The 23,664-nt window shown below is 41.5% G+C and overlaps 3 protein-coding genes and 1 long non-coding RNA gene across 8 annotated transcripts in view; 3 read left to right on the top strand and 1 right to left on the bottom strand.

Annotated features, from left to right (window-relative positions):
* The window catches only part of LOC118206671, a 34,588-nt gene extending 19,847 nt beyond the window's left edge, over window positions 1-14,741 (bottom strand). Inside the window, exon 1 of the long non-coding RNA XR_004761223.1 lies at window positions 14,657-14,741. This is a non-coding gene — a long non-coding RNA (uncharacterized LOC118206671). The remainder of the gene's footprint in view (window positions 1-14,656) is intronic.
* LOC118206664 (immunoglobulin superfamily member 11-like) overlaps window positions 1-23,664 on the top strand; it is a 63,237-nt gene that overhangs the window by 15,293 nt on the left and 24,280 nt on the right. The gene's annotated exons all lie outside the window — the stretch shown is intronic.
* On the top strand, window positions 5,726-12,497 carry LOC118206661 (immunoglobulin superfamily member 11-like). 2 transcript variants are annotated; one of them, XM_035379613.1, is made up of 5 exons: window positions 5,726-5,835; window positions 10,125-10,460; window positions 10,783-11,103; window positions 11,397-11,693; window positions 11,834-11,987. In XM_035379613.1, the coding sequence occupies exons 1-5, from the start codon at window positions 5,781-5,783 to the stop codon at window positions 11,923-11,925; spliced, it is 1,101 nt and encodes a 366-aa protein (XP_035235504.1). In that variant the 5' UTR covers window positions 5,726-5,780; the 3' UTR covers window positions 11,926-11,987. The 2 variants fall into 2 exon arrangements, with proteins under 2 accessions (XP_035235504.1, XP_035235503.1); XM_035379612.1 differs by lacking the exon at window positions 11,834-11,987 and adding an exon at window positions 12,161-12,497 and having other exon boundaries at window positions 5,729-5,835.
* On the top strand, window positions 18,871-23,508 carry LOC118206662. 3 transcript variants are annotated; one of them, XM_035379614.1, is made up of 5 exons: window positions 18,871-19,010; window positions 20,876-21,211; window positions 21,521-21,841; window positions 22,135-22,431; window positions 23,019-23,508. In XM_035379614.1, the coding sequence occupies exons 1-5, from the start codon at window positions 18,980-18,982 to the stop codon at window positions 23,231-23,233; spliced, it is 1,200 nt and encodes a 399-aa protein (XP_035235505.1). In that variant the 5' UTR covers window positions 18,871-18,979; the 3' UTR covers window positions 23,234-23,508. The 3 variants fall into 3 exon arrangements, with proteins under 3 accessions (XP_035235505.1, XP_035235507.1, XP_035235506.1); XM_035379616.1 differs by having other exon boundaries at window positions 18,895-19,010; window positions 20,881-21,211; XM_035379615.1 differs by lacking the exon at window positions 18,871-19,010 and adding an exon at window positions 20,423-20,469.

Below are 23,664 nucleotides of genomic sequence, written 5' to 3'. Positions count from 1 at the left end.
GATGAGTCTTCAGGCCACAGCGGAAGATGGGTAGTGAGGGGGAGGTTCGGAGAAGGACGGGGAGTTCGTTCCACCACTGGGGAGCTAGGGTGGAGAAGCTCTGTGATCCCTTTGGGCGGGTGGGAGGGGTTACAAGGCGCCCTGCTGCCGCAGAGCGGAGTGGTCGAGCAGGCACATAGAATTGAGTCATGTCCTGCAAGTAGATGGGGGCTGTCCTGTTGGCAGCAGTGTAGGCAAGGGTCAGGGCTTTGAACCGGATCCTGGCGGCTACCGGTAGCCAGTGGAGTGATCGCAGCAGAGGAGTGACGTGGGAGAATTTGGGGAGGTTGTAGATGACCTTGAGGTTGTTGTTACCTCCTCTGCAATAAAGCCAGTCTGCAGGGATGGCAGTACCAGGAGCAGACAGGGCAACTGCCAGTCTGCAGGGATTGCAGTACCAGGAGCAGACAGGGCAGCTGTCAGTTTGCAGAGTTGGTAGTACCAGGAGCAGACAGGGCAGCTGCCAGTTTGCGGAGTTGGCAGTACCAGAAGCAGACAGGGCAGCTGCCAGTCTGCAGGGATGGCAGTACCAGAAGCAGACAGGGCAGCTGCCAGTCTGCAGGGATGGCAGTACCAGAAGCAGACAGGGCAGCTACCAGTCTGCAGGGATGGCAGTACCAGGAGCAGACAGGGCAGCTGCCAGTCTGCAGGGATTGCAGTACCAGGAGCAGACAGGGCAAATGCCAGTCTGCAGGGATTGCAGTACCAGCTGCCAGTCTGTCTTTTAAATAGTCTCCTGGCAGCTGGTCGTCGGGTCAGCAGAGATGGCTCTCATCCTCCCCCTCCTGGTCGAGCCCCTCCACATCTGGCTCCACCATGTCCCCATTGCTGCTGATGCAGAGGTTGTGGAGGAAGGCACATGTGGACACGACCACCGGCAGAGAGGTAGACTTCCCCTGGAATCTCAGTACAGTTTTACTTAACTGTGTGATTTAAAATTATTTTGCATTGTGCTGTCTGTTGGCTTCACACCGGTGAAAAACATAAACATAATTGCGTATGCGCTTTATGTAAATCACAATCCTTATTTTGCAATGCTGTTTGAAAAAAAAAAATTCTGGGGTGGCTGGTAGAATTTGGTTTAAAAAATTTTTATTCAATTTTGAAAAAGTTAATTTTTCACCCTGATTTAGAGGTTAGCTTCAGTAATATACCCAAGCACACATTTATAATTTATGGATTCACTAATAATGAACTTTTTGTGTTTTTCATCATCTGTCATGAAGCCTATAATGTAAATGACTGATATATCTCAATGTATTGAACATTTGTAATTAAACTATCAATTGTTTCTCCAAGAACATCTCATTATTCTTGAATTTTCACATATATTTTCACCTCATTACAAAACTGACGATATAGTTTCTATGAAGTACCTTGAAATATAACCTGCTAACTGACTGTGTATTTACATTGGATTCATATTCACACATCATTGCCAAGATGTTTTTTTCACGTAGCAGCCTCTCTCTCCTCCATGCCTCATCATGTGCCCTTACCACTGAAATGTAAGAAATAATAAAATTAAAATAAATATAACAAAGATGGTAGCTAACTATGGACAATCGTCATGCTGTGGCAGTGGACATTCTGTCCTGTAATACATCATCAGAAGCTCCTCTTACCAACCGCAACACAGAGGACAAGAGGAAGGCAGGAGCTGACTATCTGGTTAGCCTAGAGAATCTGTGCTTTTGTGCCTTTTTGTAACTTTTAAATTTTTTAAAGTTTTTAACTTTTTAACTGTTTTTTGCTGTTTTTGTCAGTGCTGCATTTACCCTTGCAAATTTATACTGAACAAAAATATAAACGCAACACTTATTTTTGCAGCCATTTTTAATGCATTTAAATAATACCTCAAAGATTTGTTTTATGTGCACAAAGATTTTATTTCTCTCAGATTCTTGTTGTTCAACACCATGTCACAGATGCCTCAGGAGTTAAGAGATCATGCAATTGGCATGGTGACTGCAGCAATGTCCTGTAGAGCTGTTGCCAGAGTAATGGGTGTTCATTTCTCCACTATAAGCCTCCAGCGTCATTTCAGAGATTTTGGAAGTTCGTCCAACAGGCGTGTAACCACGCCAGCCCAGGACCGCCACATCCGACTTCTTCACCTGCGGGATCATCTGAGGCCAGCGACAGGGACAAGCTGATGAAACAGTTTTACACAATCATAGAATTTCTGCACAAACTGTCAGAAATCGCCTCAGGGAAGCTTATCTGCGTGCACAACGTCCTCACCGGGGTCTTGATTTGTCTGCAGTTCAGCATCACAATCCACGTGAGTGGGCAAGAGCTCACCTTCGATGGCTACTGGCACGCTGGAGAATGGTCCTCATCACTGATGAATCACGGTTTCAGCTGTACAGGGCAGATGGCAGGCAGCATCATGTATGGCGTCGGGTGGGTGAGCGGTTTGCTGATGTCAACGTTGTGAACAGAGTGGCCCGTGGTGGTGGTGGGGTGTTGGTATGGGCAGGCATATCCTATGGGCAGAGAACTCAAGTGCATTTTATCCATGGCAATTTGAATGCACAGAGATATTGTAATGAGGTCCTGAGGCCCATTGCTGTGCCATTCATCCACCGCCATCATCTCATGTTTCAGCATGACAATGCACAGCCCCATGCTGCAAGGATCTGTACACAATTCCTCAAAGCTGAAAATGTCCCAGTCCTTCCATGGCCTGCATACTCATCACAGATGTCACCCACTGAGCATGTTTGGGATGCTCTGGACCGGCGCATACGACAGTGTGTTCCAGTGTCCACCAATATTCAACAACTTCGTACAGCTATTGAAGAGGAGTGGGACAATATTTCACAGGCTACAATCAACAATTTGATCAATTCAATGCGAAGGAGATGTATTGCGTTGCATGAGGCAAATGGTGGTGACACAAGATACTGATCGGTATTCTGTTCAATTTCATGGTATCTTCTTTTTTGGGAAATCTGTGCCTAACAAATGCACATCTGTATCCCCAATCACATGAAATCAATAGATAAGTGCTTAATGCATCTATTTCAGTTGACTGGTTTATGTTCATTAACATTGAACTCAATAAAATCTTCGAAATTGATTAGCGCTGCATTTATATTTTTGTTCAGTGTACATGTCAGTGTGCATTCCCTGCAGTGACTCTGTCAAAGCAGCAGTACAGATCCAAGCCTTCCGCTGTTCAGCACTGTAGGGTACTGACGTGAGCAAATGTATATTAGCTACTCTGTTCTTCATGTACTTGCTGTTATTATGAGTCTGGATGTATTTTATTGTGTTATTACTTAGGAATTATTAGCTAATGAATAAACTTTTTTGTATTTTAAATAGCCGTTGAATCATTTTTGTATTTTCAATAGCCATTCAGTCATTTTTGTATTTTAAATGGCCATTCGATCATTTTTGTTTCAAGATCTAACTCAAAAGGGGTGAACTACGAACCGAGATTACAGGGCTAGCAAGCTAACTTAAGCTAAAACTACTCATTGAAGCTAAAAAAATTGATATTCATAAAAATGAATGAATGAGATGATAAGGTCAAGTGCGGTGAAGGTCAAGGTCAAGCCTGATGCAAGCGAAGGTGCTGGTCTGAGGTGGTGTGCAAAAATAATTCTGATGCAGTGCTTGGAGCATGGTAGGGGCCGGCATGCGAGTTGCGGATGGGTAGGTGATTCCCAGGCAGGGGAAATTGGGCTGGCTGGGAGTGTGTACAGCCCTACAGTCATACTGCCTGTTGTTCCCCCATGATTACTGGATCAACCTGTGGTCATGCAACTCATGGAGAGGATGAATGAGGGCAGAGAGAGTGTTGCCCTGGCGGATGAGGTGATGTCATACGTTAATGCTCAAGATAACATGTTCCTTCTCATCTACACAGACGGCTCTAAGGACCCCCTGTCCGGGCGTGCAGGGACTGCCTTTTGCATTCCCGAATTTAAGGTGGGAAAGTGTAGGCGGGTGACAGACCATGCGGCAGTGTTTACAGTGGAGTTGGTGGCGATTCTACTGGCCTTGCGTTGGGTGGAGGCTGTGCGGCCGGATAGGGTGGTTATATGCTCAGATTCTAGTTCAGCGCTGATGACTCTGCATACTTTCTGTTCAAACAGCAGGGAGGATGTGGTGTATTAGGTATTGCCCACCCTTCAGCAGGTTGGGATGGGGTATGGGTAAAGTTTCTCTAGGGTGTTGGCTCATGTAGGGGTCAAGGGGCATGAGGGGGCTAACATCTAGCTAAACGGGCACTAGGGAGGGCAGTGCCAAATCTGGAGGTCCCACAAGGGACGGCAGTGTAGTATAATGGGTAAGGAGTTGCTATTGTAACCTAAAGGTCGCAGGTTCGATTTCCCGGTAGGACACTGCCGTTGTACCCTTGAGCAAGGTACTTAACCTGCATTGCTCCAGTATATATCCAGCTGTTTAACTGGATACAGTGTAAGTCGCTCTGTATAAGAGTGCCTGCTAAATGCCTGTAGTGAGTAAGGAGGAAGCTGAAGGGATAATTAAAGCTGCAGTAAGGAGGAGGGGGCAGGAAAAGTGAGACGGGGAGAGCAGGGGTCGACACGGAGGATGTCTGGAAGGGATAGGAAGGAGGAATCCATGATTTCCAGGATGAGGTTGGGGCGTACGGGACTGAATGGGACACTGAAAATTATGGGTAAGCAGGCTGTGTGATCACCACCAGGCGTAGGAATCAGTGACCCATGTTTTGGAGGAATGTGATAAGTATGTACGGGAGAGGCTATGTAATGCCCTGAGGGAACATGGCATTCAAAATTTCAAACTGGGAGCACCGTTGAAAATGCCATCGGGAAATGTGGTGTACAGACATCTGTTTCGCTTCCTTAGGGAAATGGGATTAGTTAGGAGGGTGTAGAATCAGTTATTTATGTTATAGTGTAGTTGCTTTTCTGTTAAGATACTGATTGCAAGTCTAGTTAAGTTTAGGTATATTTATTCTATTTGTTTATTTTTTTTTTTTCTTTGAGTAGGATATGGTGTCATTTTGGGGATAGAATATTTATTTATATATTGTTATCAATAATATAACAACCTTGCTAGAGTGTGACCCAAAGAGAGCTGTGACCTGGTTGTAACTACTTCCTCCCTGAAAAATGTATTATTATTATTATTATTATTCATAATAATAATAATAAGAAGAAGAATAATAATAGCAACAACAACAACAGCAATAATAATAACGATAATAATACTTCTAATAATAATAACAATAATAATAAACAGAAGTTTAAAAAAATGATAATAGCATATAAATAAATCAACTGTCCCCAAAACGACATTATATACTACTCAAAGAAAGAAAATAAATAAACAAATAGAATAAATAAACCCAAACTCAACTTGACCAACAATCAGTATCAGCAACCAAACTATAAAATAAATACCTAATTCTACAGTCTCCGAAGTAGTCCCGTTTCCCCATGGAAACGAATCAGATGTCAGTTGGCAGGTGGCAGTAAGTCGTTGGTTTTACAACCGCAAACACTGCATAAAAATTTAATGATTAAATGATAAAAATCATAATGAAACCGGAATCCGGTAAGGATAATCTCAATCTCAATTTAGCTTTCAGTTTTGGGGACAGCTTCGCACTGCTGAATGTGCAGCGTGGTTCTGTGCTAGCCAGCGGAGCCACGGCGAAGAAAAGACGTCTAATTTACTGGAGAGAGTTTAAATTAAGGAATTTTAATATAATACTATTACTAATAGTTTTTAGTGGAATGTCTAGCGATTCCCAGACGGTAATGCGATTTGCAGGTGTTTGCGTCCTGTTGGGTGAGTAAGCTACACACGTGCATTTGGCACTAATGAAAGTGTTTGGTTTCAGAAGGTTTAAAGGAGGGTAAACGTCCCTATTATGCCCACGTACCATATAAGCCCACTTGCAACTTCTGAGTCATTTTTTTTTTTTTAATTACATCATTTTTTGCTGTGTGATGTTTCTTCAAATGAAGCTGCTTCTTACATAAATGACACTTTTTATTGTCAAAGTCAGATTTGTCGATATTGAGTTATCGAAGCACATGTGTGACATGTGCCTGCTGATCCTAGAAGTTGCAAGAAAAGATTTAGGTACCCTCCGAAAATAACATTTTTTGTATATTTCTACTCCTGTTTTTGAATGAGACATATGTTAGAATTAGAATTACTTGAATTAGAAATATTGTTTCTTATGAAATCAAAATATGAGTTTTAGCACGCTAGCAAACAGACCACATGCTGCATCAATACAGTAGCTACATAGTATGGTTCATTGCAATGACAAAGCATGATAAGCATGTGTAGTTTACAGTTTTGTATGCAGTTTATATTATACTGTTAAATAGAGAAATGTGTATGTTTATCTTTATTTTTTAATTAACATTTTTACCTAGTGGGCTTAAAGGGGACTCTTAGTCTAGCAAAAAAATCACACTGTCTGGGGTGGATGTAAATGAGTATAGCTTATTACTTCTCTGCATGATCAATTTATACTTTTCAGGTTATGTTAGTGCACTATATATAGATTTATTTCATATAGTTGTTTTTTTTTAATGTGATGTGAGTAGAATAAAATATTCTGTCTTCACTGATGTTCCCTTAAAGCCCACCTGCTCCCATTAAGCCCACTTTACTGTGTTTCAATGGGGATTTTCTCCCTATTGACTTTTGAACCATTTTCCTCCCTAATGTTGACCTCACCCGATGAATCAGCTCCATAATTCAGATAATTAATACCCATATTTAAATATCAGTGATATTGTATAGATCAATTCATTCTGGATAGGCCTATGTTGTCAGGGTTTTGACAGGTTGGACCCAAGCACAGAGTAAGAAAAAAGGAGACTCAAAGGTAAATGAAACAAAGACTTATTACAACAAAACAAAAAAAAGGGGAACAAACAAAAGGCCACGAGGGGCAATAACAAATGAAAACTCAAAAAATAAAAAATAAAAACTGAGGAAACACGTAAAGGAACTCAAAAAACTCAAAGGGTACCAGACACAGGGAACAGAAACAGGGCAGAACACAAGCAGGTTTAAAAGCAGGCAGGAACACAGTCAGAAACAAAAAAATGATGCATACAAATCAGGAACAAACACAAGGAGCCAGCAACTGAGTCAAGGGGACAAAGAACTTAAATAGACTGAAAACCAACAAGACACAAGGGGGCACAATTAACAATCAAACCAGGACAGGGTGGGAACAACGAGACACAATCAGAAACAATAATAAAATAATTGAAAGCAATAATACAATTAACAGGGGAACAAGCAGGACACAAAACAGAAGTGCCGCCATCTGGCGGCCCAACAAGGAAAAACAGAGACAGAAACACAGAACCATAACATATGTTCTGTCTTAACATTAGCAATAATTTTTTAATCTTTACTTTTCAGATGTGTTTTAGTTTGAGATGACTAAAACACGAAAGAACTACAGTTCATGTCCATGCATGATAGAAGTGCAAGTTCATCCTCTGCAAAGCAGGGCTGTAGGGACCTGGACCATTCTATTTGCCCAATCATGAGGTCTTTGAAAATCTGTATAAAAACAAGATGAAAGCCATGAAAGACTTGTTAGCGTAAGACTGGCAAGCAAAGACAACCACAACGTGGACAAAAGATTGAAACAAACAAACAAAATAAAGCTTAGACCACCCTATAACGTTATGTTACACTACTAACTAAGGCTACATGGAGCAAATGATAGCCTTACTAAAACGATACAATCACCTCAAAGAGCATAGGCCTACATTTAGTCTAGGAGAAAGCAGAAATTGCAGAAATGTTGACATCTTTCTTGTTTATTTTGTTTAAGTTATAGGCTAATGATACAAGAGCTTCAAGATGTTATGACAGATGTCTCCTCATAATGAACTGTATGTTTTAATGTTACTCTACAATGAACTGAATGGTTTTAAAATGTGTTTTTACAATGTTTTCAAACTACTAGCCTAAATGTGATTAACATTTGAAAATAAATTAAAGTTATTGTTTAATTGTAAATCCTGAAATTGACTCATTTACTATCCTTAGAATATTAGTATTGAACCTGCAAATTGTTTTTCTTTCAGTCAGTCGGTCTTCAGAAATCTTAAAAACACCTGCACTTTCAACCAGCTGGCTGGACCAGAAATTTTGGGCAATTTCAAATGCCAACAGCACACCATAGGATAGAGATACAGACAAAATGACAACACATATTGAAAGATGAAGTATTGAAAAGTAATTTCCACTATATTTGATTTTGTTCGTAAATAGTTTTTTGGCTACATTCCAAAGAAGACATATTGTAAGTTTAGCTTTTTCTGCGTTGACAGCACAGCAAAAAGGCTGGTCACGCCTATTTCAAATGCCGTTTACAGGCCATAGGATAAGAGTGGAGACAAAATGAAAATAGCAATTGAGAGCTAAGAGATTACAGATTTGAATAGATTTTTAAAATATATATTTATTTATCAACAAATCATGACGTGGGCTTATTTGGAACACCCAGGGGCTTAAAGGGTACTTTAGGTACCCATTAAGCCCATGCCAGACTTTTGACATATTTTGACAAATTAAACAATAAAAACATTAGAAATTGGTATAAATTAATTATTGACACTTCAAGTGAGAGATTAGACTTTCATTTTAACTAAAACGTTCTCACTTAAATTGGGGCAGTATATATTAAAAATGTCTGAAAAGCGGATTTGGTGGGCTTAATAGGGACGTTTACCCGAAAGGTCGTTTAAGTAGATACGTGAAATTTCAAAAGTGGCTATAGAAAATGGGCAGGATGCGAATTGACTTGAGAAAGAGGGATTTGAAAAACTAGCAGGTTTCTGCAGGTTCTGGATCGAGGATACATCGCATTAAAAGATGATGTCCGCACATTGCTCAATGCTCCCAAGAAAACGTGTCATCCCAGCCAGGGATGCTACTTCTCTGCACATGTATTACTAATGCATGAAGTCAGTGAGTCATTTATTATATGTATGCACATAGCCTACCGCTAGAAAAAACATTAAATTTATCACCCTTACCCATGTAAACCTATTTACAATGTGAGTGACAACGTATATGCTGCCCAGCTTGTCTGCTTATTCATACCGCATTTTGTAGAATGCCTAATGTTTTTAACAATAGGTAGCGTTAAGTCTAGTAGCCTAACTTGACTAGTGCTGTCCTTGTGCCGAGCGGGACTGAATTTGACGGGAAACGTGCATTTTTACCTTCAATCTCTACCTTCAAAAAAAAACTATTTGCTTTACCCCAGATATAATGGGACACGTGTCATCCAAAAAGTTCCAATTTGACTCATCTGTCCATAGAACATTATCCCAAAATGTCTGGGGACAATGCAGGTTCTTTTTTTTTGGCAAATATGAGATAAGCATTGATATTTCTCTTGGTTAGCAGTGGTTTCCACCTTGTTGCTTTCCCATGAATTCCATTTTTACCGAGTCTCTTTCTTATTGTGGAGTCTTGAACACTGATCGAAGCTGAGGGGAGTTCTTTGGATGTTCTTCTGGGATCTTTTCTGACTTCCTGAATGAGTTTTCCTTGGAGAAATTTTGGCAGACTGGCCACTCATGGGAAGATTCACCACTGTTCCAAGTGTTCCCCATTTGGTGATAGTGGCTTACCAGACTGATGTAGGCTATCTCAACAACTTTTTTTCTAACCTCTTTTGGAATTTCCTTTGATTATGGCATAATGTGCTTGTAAAATTTTACTCTTAGTTCCTTTGTCTAATATAATATTTTGTCTCATAATCTGAAACCATTCAGTGTGACAAATATTCAATAATAAAAGAAATCAGGAAGGGGGGAAACACGTTTTTACAGCATTGTATATGATTGTGTGTGTATGTATAAAAAATAAATAAAAACTGCCATATTGGTGGACAAAAATTTGATTTAAATGATTTAAAGTATAAATTATTCATTCTTATGCATGAATGGCCCAGTCCTGTGAGATTTCCCTCTTATGCATGAAAGGCCCAGCCCTGAGAGATTTCTCTCTTATGCATGAAATGTCCAGCCCTGTGAGATTTCCCTCTTATGCTGACTGAACATCCAACTTCCCTCTCCTAGCCCAGCTGGCAGTATCTCCAGTCTACTCTGTCCGCATGTTTGTGAACATCGGCCATTCCCTCACTCTTCCCTGCCATGGAGCCCCCAGCAGGGATGTGGAGTGGCGGTTTCAGCAGTATGAGTTTCCTGACTGGCTGCATGTGGCCGAACTCTACACCGGAGCCTTTTCTTCTGGAAACGGCTTCCGGGGACGCGTGGAATCCTTCTACCTAACAGAGCCGGGAAACTACAGCCTCACCCTCAGTCCTCTGGTGTACAGTGACCTCGGCATTTACAAATGCCAGTACAAGGATGAGACTGAGATCCCTCTTTCAGATGTGAAACTAGAAATTAGAGGTCAGTGCATGTTGCCTTTTTTCAACAGATTGAGTGAATGTTTTTAGTGCTTGTGGATTTGATAGCCCTAAAAGCTGTTTTTGACAAAGGATATTACTATTATTATTCTTACAATTGTTTTTGGGGGGACAGGATCATTCTAGTCTGTATAAAAGCCTTGGGTGGTATGCAGTTGACAGCATATGCTGCATCAGGGCCTTCATCTACCCCAAGCAACATGGTTGTGCTGTTCAATTCCTGTATGCCAGGAGTGCTTTGTAAATCTCTGTCTGCCTGTCTCTGTCTTTCCCTCTCTCTTTTTCTGTCTCTCTCTCTCTCTCAGTCCCATCAAATGTTTCCGTAGCGATCGGAATGTCCGCCAGCCTTCCTTGCTTTGGGAAAATTAATACACGAGCACGTGCTGATGATCTGGATATCCTCTGGATGAGAGGCAGAGAGAACGTTTACCAGCTCCATAAGAACACCATCACATATGGGCCCAAGTTCGAGAACAGAGCTTCACTTTCCCCAGAACAAGCCCTCTATGGAAACATGTCTTTAACCATCAGACAGGCACGGTTTTCAGATGAAGGCGACTACCAGTGCTTCTACAGGAGTCCAAAAGAGAGTGGGAATCCAGACTCTGCCAGTCTCTTTGTTACAGGTAAAATTAAATCTTCAGTTTTGTAGTGAGGCCAAGCAGCTCTGGTGTGTTTATTTTTTCTTATATTACTTTTAATCAGTGCAAACATAAAAATATTTCATACAGAAATATTGCATAATGTACCTCGGATTTGCTGAGAAATGACACCAGTAATTTGTAGGATGCCATAATTTGCCCTGTATTGTTTTTACCTTTTTACATGATCAAGCTGACTGCTGTTGATAATGTGTTCATATCCCCTGCATGAAAATGTGAAATATGCAAATATGTAAATGAATTCCCTGTCCTCACAGGCCACCCAACCCAGAATCTTACAGTGAAGGCCGGTGGTTTGCTCTCCATACCGCTCTATGCCGCAGACCCAGTGAGGGTAACATTCAGTGCAGGCCTTGGTTCAGATGAGGTGCTGATATTCAATGCAAATAAAGGCCCAGCCAGGTATGGGGAGCGTTGTGCTCAGAGATGTGAGCTTCTGGCCCAGAACTACACCCTTTTGCTGAGGAGTGTGACACTGGAGGATGCCGGAGTCTACAAGGTGACCGATCCTGAGACTAAGAAGACTATCGGCTCAGTCTCTCTGCATGTCTCAGGTACGGTCCTCCTCTTCAGCTCTTTGTGTTTGTGCAGATGCAGGGCTCAGCATCTTATTATCTTATCACTCTGTTATTCCACTGAGCTATGGCTGCTGTAAGCCATTGGGAAAATGACCTCCCTGCTCCGTTTGACACAGTTGATCCTGATGGTAACCCTGGCCCACAAACCAGTATCTCAGGAATTCCAAAGGGATGTACTTTTCCTAACTTATCTGCTTGCATCAGGTAACATGGCAGGGTTGTATCATAGAAACCCACTGCCTTAGTGCTTAGCACAGCACTTCCCCAGGGCTCCATCTCAGAGTCCCACTTTTGTAAGTCCCTCTGGATGTTTGCTAAATGTAAATGTATTATTATTATTGTTATTTTTATTATTGTTATTAATATTATTATTGAAGTCTTCCTGCCTGATTATTACCTGCTCTGCTCCATTTCTCCTAAATGAGTCCCTCTTTCTCTCTTAGCCCCTCCTCTCTCTGCTGGAGCAGTGGCTGGGATAGTGCTGGGAGTGCTGGTGGTGGTAATGCTGGTGTTGGGGGCCTTTGCTTTCTGGAAGTACCGCAAAGAACAAAAGCGAGCAGAGCCTGTAGTCCGTTACCAAGCAGCCAGTGCTGAAGATCAGAACATATCCAGCAGCAGAGCAGCAGACCCAGCCCGAGACCCAGACCGCTCTCCCTGAACTCCGTCTCCCCGTGTCCGAATCGGATCCTTCTCCCACCAGTCCCCATCTCCTCGTGTCCGAATCGGATCCTTCTCCCACCAATCCCCATCTCCTTGTGTCCGAATCGGATCCTTCTCCCACCAATCCCCATCTCTTCATGTCTGAATCGGATCCTTCTGCCAATGAACAGAGTGGTCAGACCTGATTGAAATGCAGGAGAAAAAGTCTTAGAGTGTGGAACCGCTATGACCATGTGCTGTACCTGCAGGGGAATCTGCTGGTATGAATTTTATTGGATCTGACCAAACACGGAGAGGGACAGAGTGGAAGGGACAGATTTTTGATGCCCCTTCACCAAAATTTCTATTGGTATTGAGTTTGTAGTGAGCATACACACACAGACACAGGCCCCCCTCAGTACTGTGGTGGAAATTACCTTCATTTCCCCCGGTTGGTAAGAAGAGTCCAACAGACGTACACACAATATTCAGTTCAGATACCTTTATTCGGGCGAATAGGAGAATCCACATAGCGCCACAACACGTCTGTATGAAAGCTCTCAGAACAGGTGAAAAGCCATTGATTTTATACAATTAAAAGTAGGTGAAAGGCGGGTTCTGGAATTTTCGCAAAACCTGTCTGTCTCAAACTGTTTTGCAGCTTGTCTCTGATTGGTTAAAAACATTGGATTTCTGAGATACAGACTTGTTTAGGCGTTCTGACTTCTTCAAGGCTATCATGTCACAGTGACTAGAACAATGGAGAAATACAGAGACAGTTTTCTGGGGAAAATAGGAACACGCACGGGAGGGGCTATGCATTTCCAATAATTCTCAGTTAGAAAAGAAATGTAAAATGATTTCTTAAGGTTATATAAAAGCGAGTAAATATGTAAACAGTAATTTCTCATTTTTCCCTTACAGTACGCTCACTAAATTCACAGACCTCCCATTTTTAATTGTGTTCCTCCACTTTAGCCTATCTAGACAAAAAATTCAAAAAAAGATACCTCGGTACCAAAATAGAAATCCCAGGTGTAAAAGCCAAACTCTCCCTCTGACACACCTCCAATAAACAAAAAACCAACCTGGCACAGTTTGAGAGGAGGAGAATGAAATTTACTAGTTCATTTTAAATATGCTTTATTGAACTGGCATGATAAATACATACAAATAGTATTTCTGGAAAAAATACAATAAACTGATATAAAAATGCAATATTTTTTATATAATATATATAAAAACAAAATTAATCTCAAAACAGTGCCAAAGATCCAATTGCCAAAAATCCATCAGAACTGCACTGTTGGGTCAATCAGTTGCCACTTTGACAAATTAGACTTCTTGTAACCAGCTGTAAACTTTAAAGTTGTTTTGAGCTTCAATCAGCACATTTCATTGAAGCAACTAAAATAGTTTTCCAACCCCTCAAATAATGCTTTAGGTCTTCTGCGATCAACATGACAGTGAAGGATGGTCTCCACCATTCCACAAAAAGGACAATGACCAAAACCTTTTGGATTAATCACAGAATTAAAACACTAACAGCAATAGCACCACGTAGGATTCTCCACTGGAGATCACCTGATGTTCTTCAGAGGGGCTTTATAAAAAAACCACTAAGGAACCATAAGCCAGTCATATTTCAAATTAAAATGCAAATCAGAAAATGCATTTCACTTTCATTTGATGTGCACAAAAATCAAGACATCATTCAAATACAAATGCAACAGCCCAGTTTGCGTTTTCTCTGTTAACTTAATGTAGGGATTATGCTTCCATACCACACTGATTTAACAGCACTATCTGGATGTAGGTTTTCCTCTCAGTGTCACTTCAATTTAATTAACTGTTTGAAGCCTTTACACAACATCTGTACAGTGCCTTACTGTTCAGTATGTACAGTTCTGGATTTTTGACACTCTTACTTTTGAGCGCAGGTCCCGTTAGACCATCTAAGTCCGAAGTAAAACCAGGTTCAGGAAAGGGCTCATCCTTAATAGTTCCTGCAGTTCAGTTCTCATCAAACGTCCTGGTTTTGGGTCCAAAGCCTCACTGAATTAAAGTGAAATTAAGAAACCTTCCAGTTTAAGCAAATGCAGTGTTACGTCTCTCTTTGTCCGGCTCGTTTATAATAAACGCTCGAACCAAACACAAAGAGAAGCAACATACAAAGTCTGAAATCCAGTATTTTAATAAACAGTAAGAAAACTGAATTTACATGACAAGAAAAAGAATGAAAAGTGGCTAAAACATTTGCCCCGGCTGGACGGAGCACGCCCAGCAGCCCCTTCACTCACCTGCAGGCCTGAGCTTCTTACCTGCTTACTGAATGGGGAAAAGCCAAGGGGAGTGAGTCTTATGGGACACTAGCTCACCTGTGCTTATCTTCGTGTAACTAAAAAAAAGTGCTCTCGAAACGGAACAAAAGGCCATCTGCCGGATAACAATTTATACTGAAAACGATGACTGTTCCATTCCCTTGGTCTGTGGAGTCTGCGCGCATCTTAATCCTGTAGGTGGAGCTGATTGGGGCTTGATTGCTTGACGATGCGCACCTGTGTCCATCTGACAGTCAACTTGATAAAGCCTGAAGACACCTCAGGCTTTTTTTTTTTTGAGAGAGAGAGATTTTGAAATTTTTCTCCAACCACATTTTGTTTTCTGTATGTTTTGGTACTTTTCTGTTGTATGTTGCAGGTGGTCAGGCAGTTTCCTAGTTTTAACACGTTTTTAGATGGTTAGTCCAGAGCAGGAAAAAGTTTGCTCGAAGACGCTCCTTTTACTTTGCCCCGGTAGTGAGGTTTAGATCTGTGCTTCCTTTTATTTGAGGAGTAGCCCAGCACTGGTCTGTTTTCTGCCTGAACCATCCTGTTAGCCTACACATGGTAATGCGTTCTGTTTTTTGTCTTATTGTTTGTAATCTTATATTTTTGTTATTGTATGTAGATTTTGACTCCTTGTTATGTTACTGTCCGTTGTTGTCCCTGGTTATTGGAACTCGGGTTGGCTTTTGGGACATAACGACAAACAGGAAGGCTAGCGCTGACGGGCTGATGACTGTGGGGAAAAACACACACGCCAGAGATGCTTATCTGGGCTAGTCTGGTCTCTGTCATCTTCGCTAATTACCTACGTCATTTGGAAAAGATAGGAGAGCGCAGACATAAGAACATAGCTGCCGTCTTTCGGATGAGACTTTAAACTGAGGTCCTGACTCAATGTGGTAATTACCGCATGACACTTGTTGCAAAGAGTAGGGGGTTTCCCGGTGTCCTGGCTAAATTCCAAACCTGGCTCTCTCAAACTTTTCTGTATGTTTTGGTACTTTTCTGTTGTATGTTGCAGGTGGTCAGACAGTTTCCTAGTTTTAACACGTTTTTAGATGGTTAGACCAGAGCAGGAAAAAGTTTGCCCGAAGACGCTCCTTTTACTTTGCCCGGTAGTGAGGTTTAGATCTGTGCTTTCTTTTATTTGAGGAGTAGCCTAGCACTGGTCTGTTTTCTGCCTGAACCATCCTGTTAGCCTACACATGGTAATGCGTTCTGTTTTTTGTCTTATTGTTTGTAATCTTATATTTTTGTTATTGTATGTAGATTTTGACTCCTTATGTTACTGTCCGTTGTTGTCCCTGGTTATTGGAACTCGGGTTGGCTTTTGGGACATAACGACAAACAGGAAGGCTAGCGCTGACGGGCTGATGACTGTGGGGAAAAACACACACGCCAGAGATCCTTATCTGGGCTAGTCTGGTCTCTGTCATCTTCGCTAATTACCTACGTCATTTGGAAAAGATAGGAGAGCGCAGACATAAGAACATAGCTGCCGTCTTTCGGATGAGACTTTAAACTGAGGTCCTGACTCAATGTGGTAATTACCGCATGACACTTGTTGCAAAGAGTAGGGGGCAAATGTCAGTCTGCAGGGATTGCAGTACCAGGAGCAGACAGGGCAGCTGCCAGTCTGCAGGGATGGCAGTACCAGGAGCAGACAGGGCAAATGCCAGTCTGCAGGGATGGCAGTACCAGGAGCAGACAGGGCAGCTACCAGTCTGCAGGGATTGCAGTACCAGGAGCAGACAGGGCAGCTGCCAGTCTGTCTTTTAAATAGTCTCCTGGCAGCTAGTCGTCGGGTTGGTAGAGATGGCTCTCATCCTCCCCCTCCTGGTCGAGCCCCTCCACATCTGACTCCACCATGTCCCCATTGCTGCTGATGCAGAGGTTGTGGAGGAAGGCACATGTGGACACGACCACCGGCACAGAGGTAGACTTCCCCTGGAATCTCAGTACAGTTTTACTTAACTGTGTGATTTAAAATTATTTTAATCCTTGTTAGTTTGAATGGTACTGTACTTTTAAGTTTCGTGAATTGCTCATCTACGAATCAAGTACTGCATCTATGCATTGTGCTGTCTGTCGGCTTTACATCGGTGAAAAACATAAACATAACTGCGTATGCGCTTTCTGTAAACTATCATAAGCCTTATTTTGCAATGCTGTTTGAACAAAAAAAAAAAAAACAATTCAGGGGTGGCTGGTAGAATTTGGTTTAAAAATTTTAAATACATTTTTAGAAAGTTAATTTTTCACCCTGATTTAGAGGTTAGCTTCAGTAATATACCCAAGCACACCTTTATAATTCATGGATTCACTAATAATTAACTTAATGGTGATCTTTTTGTGTTTTTCATCATCTGTCATGAAGCCTATCATGTAAATAACTGAGATATGTATTGAACATTTGTAATTAAACTATCAATTGTTTCTTCAAGAACATCTCATTATTCATTAATTTTCACATATATTATCACCTCATTACAAAACTGACAATATAATAGCTTATATGAAATACCTTGAAATATAACTTGCTAACTGACTGTGTATTTACATTGTATTCATGTTCACACATCATTGCCAATATTTTTTTTCACGTAGCAGCCTCTTTCCTCCATGCCCCATCATATGCCCTTACCACTGAAATATAAGAAATAATAAAATTAAAATAAACATAACAAAGATGGTAGCTAACTGTGGACAATCGTCATGCTGTGGCAGTGGACATTCTGTCCTGTAATACAACATCAGATTCTCCTCTTACCAACCGCAGTAGTCCCACAGCTAATGACAAGGATAATGTGTTCGTCTCTACTGGATTCACAAACTGGAAAATGGCACTCAAACGCGACAGGGGTCTACAAAAGCATCAAGTCAGGGTCATTTGCAAGCTACTTCTGCAAGCTACTACTAGACAGCAGAGCATGATATCTGTTATGGTATCAGAAAGCAATTGGAACTTAATTGAATGTAATTCGCCTATGTACTGCATGTTCAAACTCCAGCCACATTTTCTATGACGCTTATTTGATATAAGTGACACCATATCTGAAGAGTGGAGGGTCCAAGGTATTCAAAACACCCCCATATCATTGAGACAACATGTCCAGGGGAGGTAGCAGAGCCTGATGTACACGATCCATTGACCTATACTAGCAGTAGAGAGGAATACACTGTTTAGTTGAACCACAACAGTTTCTATCAAATTTTCTATCATGTTTACTTTATATCTTTATCATCATATCAATTTAGTGAAGGGCTGTATGCAGTAAATGTCCATTGTTAATTCAAGTCTTAACAGATAACTTTTGGTCTGACTCTGGAATGTGGGTCCAAACAACAAACCCATGCCACATAGCTTACTGGCTAATTGTTATAGGATAAACTATCATCTAGAGTTGTTAGAACACCTCAGTGGTAACATGACCTATTAATTATGAAAAATATGCTGGAATCAGTTTTATATTCTCCTTTAAAAAAAGCAAGATCATGGTATTTTATATTTAGACTTACTGCACTTCCAAGAATCAACATGGCAGAAATATAAAAAAAAGTTTTATAAAAATACACTGCCTTTTTAATTGGCATTATAATTATAACGAGTGTGAGTATGGTGTTTTTACACGTCAAAACGTCGCAAACTTTGAGATACGCGTTTCTCGCTTTAGCGCAGGCAGACTTTCATTTTGAACGATTTCCGACGAATCTGCCGTCTTACTGGCACTCACGGTCGCTCATTTCCCGGTACTCCCCGGATAGCCTACCGAGCTCACTGGTAAATTGATATGCTAGCTAAGCATATTCGTTTTGCTGAGAAACATAAATTGAAGATAACTGAACATAATTTTATTATTAATGTCATACATATAACGTGATTACATGACACAGTACAGTCACGGATCTAAATTAAACTCCGTAAACATTTGATAATATATTTTAAAAGATAACGGCAGTCAGCTTGCCTCGAGTTCGTTCTGCAATCGTCCGTTGCCGTTGATGGGATTTTACGCACCGGACTGTCAATCACATTGTAAAATCACAGAACCGCTTAACTCTATGGTTTTGGCTCCAAATCGACAACATGACCGCGCCCACTTCAAAACGTGATTTAGAGACCTACGGAGAATCAATGGGTGACATCACAGAAGCTTTGTCCATATGCTAGCCGCGGAGCCACGGAGAAGAAAAGAGGTCTGATTTACTGGAGAGAGTTTAAATTAACGAATTTTCATGTAATACTATTACTAATAGTTTTTAGTCGGATGTCTCAGTAGCGATTCCCAGCCGTTAATGAGATTTGCAAGTTTTTGCGTCCTGTTGGGTGAGTAAGCTACACGTGTGCATTTGGCACTAATGAAAGTGTTTGGATTCAAAAGGTTTAAAGGAGGGTAAACGTCCCTTGCAACTTCAAATAAAAAAAAAAAAAACTACATCATCATTTTTTGCTGTGTGATGTTTCTTCAAATGAAGCTGCTTCTTACATAAATGACACTTTATTGTAAGTCAATCAGATTTGTCGATATTGAGTTATCGAAGCACGTGTGACATGTGCCTGCTGATCCTAGAAGTTGCAAAAAAAGGAAATATTGGGTAGCATTGCTTTGGAATACATCTTATGTAATTTCGGTGAGGCAAGATAGCCTATATTGTTTGTAGTACCGTAACATGGCGTCATTTTGATATCAATACTTTTAATCGCAGGCCTGGATTTTGGCAGTCTGAATGAATGAGTTATAGACGGGGTATGTCTTATATGTGTGATTAACTTGGCATTTTTGTACGTTGAAAACGTGTTTTTTATGAGATGCCATTCACAGGCCATAGGATAAGAGTGGAGACAAAATGAAAATAGCAATTGAGAGCTAAGAGATTACAGATTTGAATAGATTTTTTCAATATATATTTATTTATCAACAAATCATGAAGTGGGTTTATTTGGAACACCCAGGGGCTTAGGGTACTTTAGGTACCCATTAAGCCCATGCCAGACTAAACAATAAAAACATTAGAAATTGGTATAAATTAATTATTGACACTTCAAATGAGAGATTAGACATTAATTTTAACTAAAATGCTCTCACTTAAATTGGGGCAGTATATATTAAAAATGTCTGAAAAGCGGATTTGGTGGGCTTAATATGGACGTTTACACTAAAGGTCGTTTAAGTAGATAAGTGAAATTTCAAAAGTGGCTATAGAAAATGGGCAGGATGCGAATTGACTTGAGAAAGGGGATTTGAAGAACTTGCAGGTCTCTGCAGGTTCTGGATCGAGGATACATTGCATTAAAAGATGATGTCTGCACATTGCTCAATGCTCCCAAGAAAACGTGTCATCCCAGCCAGGGATGCTACTTCAACTTTTTGGAGTTCTCTGCATTATTAATACATAATAATGCATGATGTCAGTGGGTCATTTATTATATGTATGCACATAGCCTACCGCTAGAAAAGATATTAAATTTATCACCTTTACCCATGTAAACCTATTTACAATGTGAGTGACAACGTATATGCTGCCCAGCTTGTCTGCTTATTCATACCGCATTTTGTAGAATGCCTAATGTTTTTAACAATGGGTAGCGTTAAGCCTAGTAGCCTAACTTGACTAGTGCTGTCCTTGTGCCGAGCGGGAGTGAATTTGACGGGAAACATGCATTTTTATCTTCAATCTCTACCTTCAAAAAAAACTATTTGCTTTACCCCAGATATAATGGGACATGTGTCATCCAAAAAGTTCCAAGTGTTCCCCATTTGGTGATAGTGGCTTACCAGACTGATGTAGGCTATCTTAACAACTTTTTTTCTAACCTCTTTTGGAATATCCTTTGATTATGGCATAATGTGCTTGTAAAATTTAACTCTTAGTTCCATTGTCTAATATTATATTTTGTCTCATAATCTGAAACCATTCAGTGTGACAAATATTCAATAGTAAAAGAAATCAGGAAGGGGGGAAACACTTTTTTACAGCATTGTATATGATTGTGTGTGTATGTATAAAAAAATGAATAAAAACTGCCATATTGGTGGACAAAAATTTAGATTTAAATGATTTAAACTATAAATTATTCATTCTTATGCATGAAAGGCCCAGCCCTGAGAGATTTCTCTCGTATGCATGAAATGTCCAGCCCTGTGAGATTTCCCTCTTATGCTGACTGAACATCCAACTTCCCTCTCCTAGCCCAGCTGGCAGTATCTCCAGTCTACTCTGTCCGCATGTTTGTGAGCTTCGGCCATTCCCTCACTCTTCCCTGCCATGGAGCCCCCAGCAGGGATGTGGATTGGCGGTTTCAGCAGTATGAGCTTCCTGATTGGCTGCATGTGGCCAAACTCTACACCGGAGCCTTTTCTTCTGGAGACGGCTTCCAGGGACGGGTGGAGTCCTTCCACCTAACAGAGCCGGGAAACTACAGCCTCACCCTTAGTCCTGTGGTGTACAGTGACCTTGGCATTTACACATGCCAGTACAAGGATGAGACTGAGATCCCTCTTTCAGATGTGAAACTAGAAATTAGAGGTCAGTGCATGTTGCCCTTTTTCCGACAGATTGAGTGAATGTTTTTAGTGCTTGTGGATTTGATAGCCCTAAAAGCTGTTTTTTGACAAAGGATATTACTATTATTATTCTTACAATTGGATCATTCTAGTCTGTATAAAAGCCTTGGGTGGTATGCAGTGGACAGCATATGTTGCTTCAGGGCCTTCATCTACCCCAAGCAACATGGTTGTGCTGTTTAATTCCTGTATGCCAGGAGTGCTTTGTAAATCTCTGTCTGCCTGTCTCTCTTTCCCTCTCTCTTTTTCTGTCTCTCTCTCTCTCTCTCAGTCCAATCAAATGTTTCTGTAGCGATCGGAATGTCCGCCAGCCTTCCTTGCTTTGGGAAAATTAATACACGAGCACGTGCTGATGATCTGGATATCCTCTGGAAGAGAGGCAGAGAGAACGTTTACCAGCTCCATAAGAACACCATCACATATGGGCCCGGGTTCGAGAACAGAGCTTCAGTTTCCCCAGAACAAGCCCTCTATGGAAACATGTCTTTAACCATCAGACAGGCACGGTTTTCAGATGAAGGCGACTACCAGTGCTTCTACAGCAGTCCAAAAGAGAGTGGGAATCCAGATTCTGCCAGTCTCTTTGTTACAGGTAAAATTAAATCTTCAGTTTTGTAGCGAGGCCAAGCAGCTCTGGTGTGTTTATTTTTTCTTATATTACTTTTAATCAGTGCAAACATAAAAATATTTCATACAGAAATATTGCGTAATGTATCTTGGATTTGCTGAGAAATGACACCAGTAATTTGTAGGATGCCATAATTTGCCCTGTATTGTTTTTACCTTTTTACATGATCAAGCTGACTGCTGTTGATAATGTGTTCATATCCCCTGCATGAAAATGTGAAATATGCAAATATGTAAATGAATTCCCTGTCCTCACAGGCCACCCACCCCAGAACCTCACAGTTAAGGCCGGTGGTTTGCTCTCCATACCGCTCTATGCCGCAGACCCAGTGAGGGTAACATTCAGTGCAGGCCTTGGTTCAGATGAGGTGCTGATATTCAATGCAAATAAAGGCCCAGCCAGGTATGGGGAGCGTTGTGCTCAGAGATGTGAGCTTCTGGCCCAGAACTACACCCTTTTGCTGAAGAGTGTGACACTGGAGGATGCCGGAGTCTACAAGGTGACCGATCCCGAGACTAAGAAGACTATCGGCTCAGTCTCTCTGCACGTCTCAGGTACGGTCCTCCTCTTCAGCTCTGTGTTTGTGCAGATGCAGGGCTCAGCATCTTATTGGTCCACTCTTTTATTCCACTGAGCTATGGCTGCTGTAAGCCATTGGGAAAATGACCTCCCTGCTCCGTTTGATGCAGTTGATCCTGATGGTAACCCTGGTCCACAAACCAGTATCTCGGGAATTCCAAAGGGGTGTACTTTTCCTAACTTATCTGCTTCCATCAGGTAACATGGCAGGGCTGTATCATAGAAACCCACTGCCTTAGTGCTTAGCGCAGGAGTTCCCCAGAGCTCTATCTCAGAGTCCCACTGCCTTAGCGCTTAGTACAGGACTTCCCCAGGGCTCCATCTCAGAGTCCCACTGCCGTAGCGCTTAGTACAGGACTTCCCCAGGGCTCCATCTCAGAGTCCCACTTTTGTAAGTCCCTCTGGATGTTTGCTAAATGTAAATGTATTATTATTATTGTTATTTTTATTCTTATTATTATTTTTATTATTATTGTTTTTAGTATTATTATTGAAGTCTTCCTGCCTGATTATTACCTGCTCTGCTCCATTTCTCCTAAATGAGTCCCTCTTTCTCTCTTAGCCCCTCCTCTCTCTGCTGGAGCAATGGCTGGGATAGTGCTGGGAGTGCTGGTGGTGGTGCTGCTGGTGTTGGGGGGCTTTGCTTTCTGGAAGTACCGCAAAGAACAAAAGCGAGCAGAGCCTGTAGTGCGTTACCAAGCAGCCGGTGCTGAAGATCAGAACATATCCAGCAGCAGAGCAGCAGACCCAGCCCGAGACCCAGACCGCTCTCCCTGAACTCCGTCTCCCCGTGTCCGAATCGGATCCTTCTCCCACCAGTCCCCATCTCCTCGTGTCCGAATCGGATCCTTCTCCCACCAATCCTCATCTCCTCGTGTCCGAATCGGATCCTTCTCCCACCAATCCCCATCTCCTCATGTCCGAATCGGATCCTTCTGCCAATGAACAGAGTGGTCAGACCTGATTGAAATGCAGGAGAAAAAGTCTTAGAGTGTGGAACTGCTATGACAATGTGCTGTACCTGCAGGGGAATCTGCTGGTATGAATTTTATTGGATCTGACCAAACACGGAGAGGGACAGACTTTTGACGCCCCTTCACCAAAATTTCTATTGGTATTGAGTTTGTAGTGAGCATACACACACACCTCAGACACACAGACACAGGCCTCCCTCAGTACTGTGGTGGAAATTACCTTCATTTCCCCCG

The sequence above is a fragment of the Anguilla anguilla genome, chromosome 10, assembly GCF_013347855.1.
Source record: "Anguilla anguilla isolate fAngAng1 chromosome 10, fAngAng1.pri, whole genome shotgun sequence".
Classification (NCBI taxonomy): Eukaryota; Metazoa; Chordata; class Actinopteri; order Anguilliformes; family Anguillidae; genus Anguilla; species Anguilla anguilla.
This window is presented reverse-complemented; position numbering and strand designations above follow the sequence as displayed.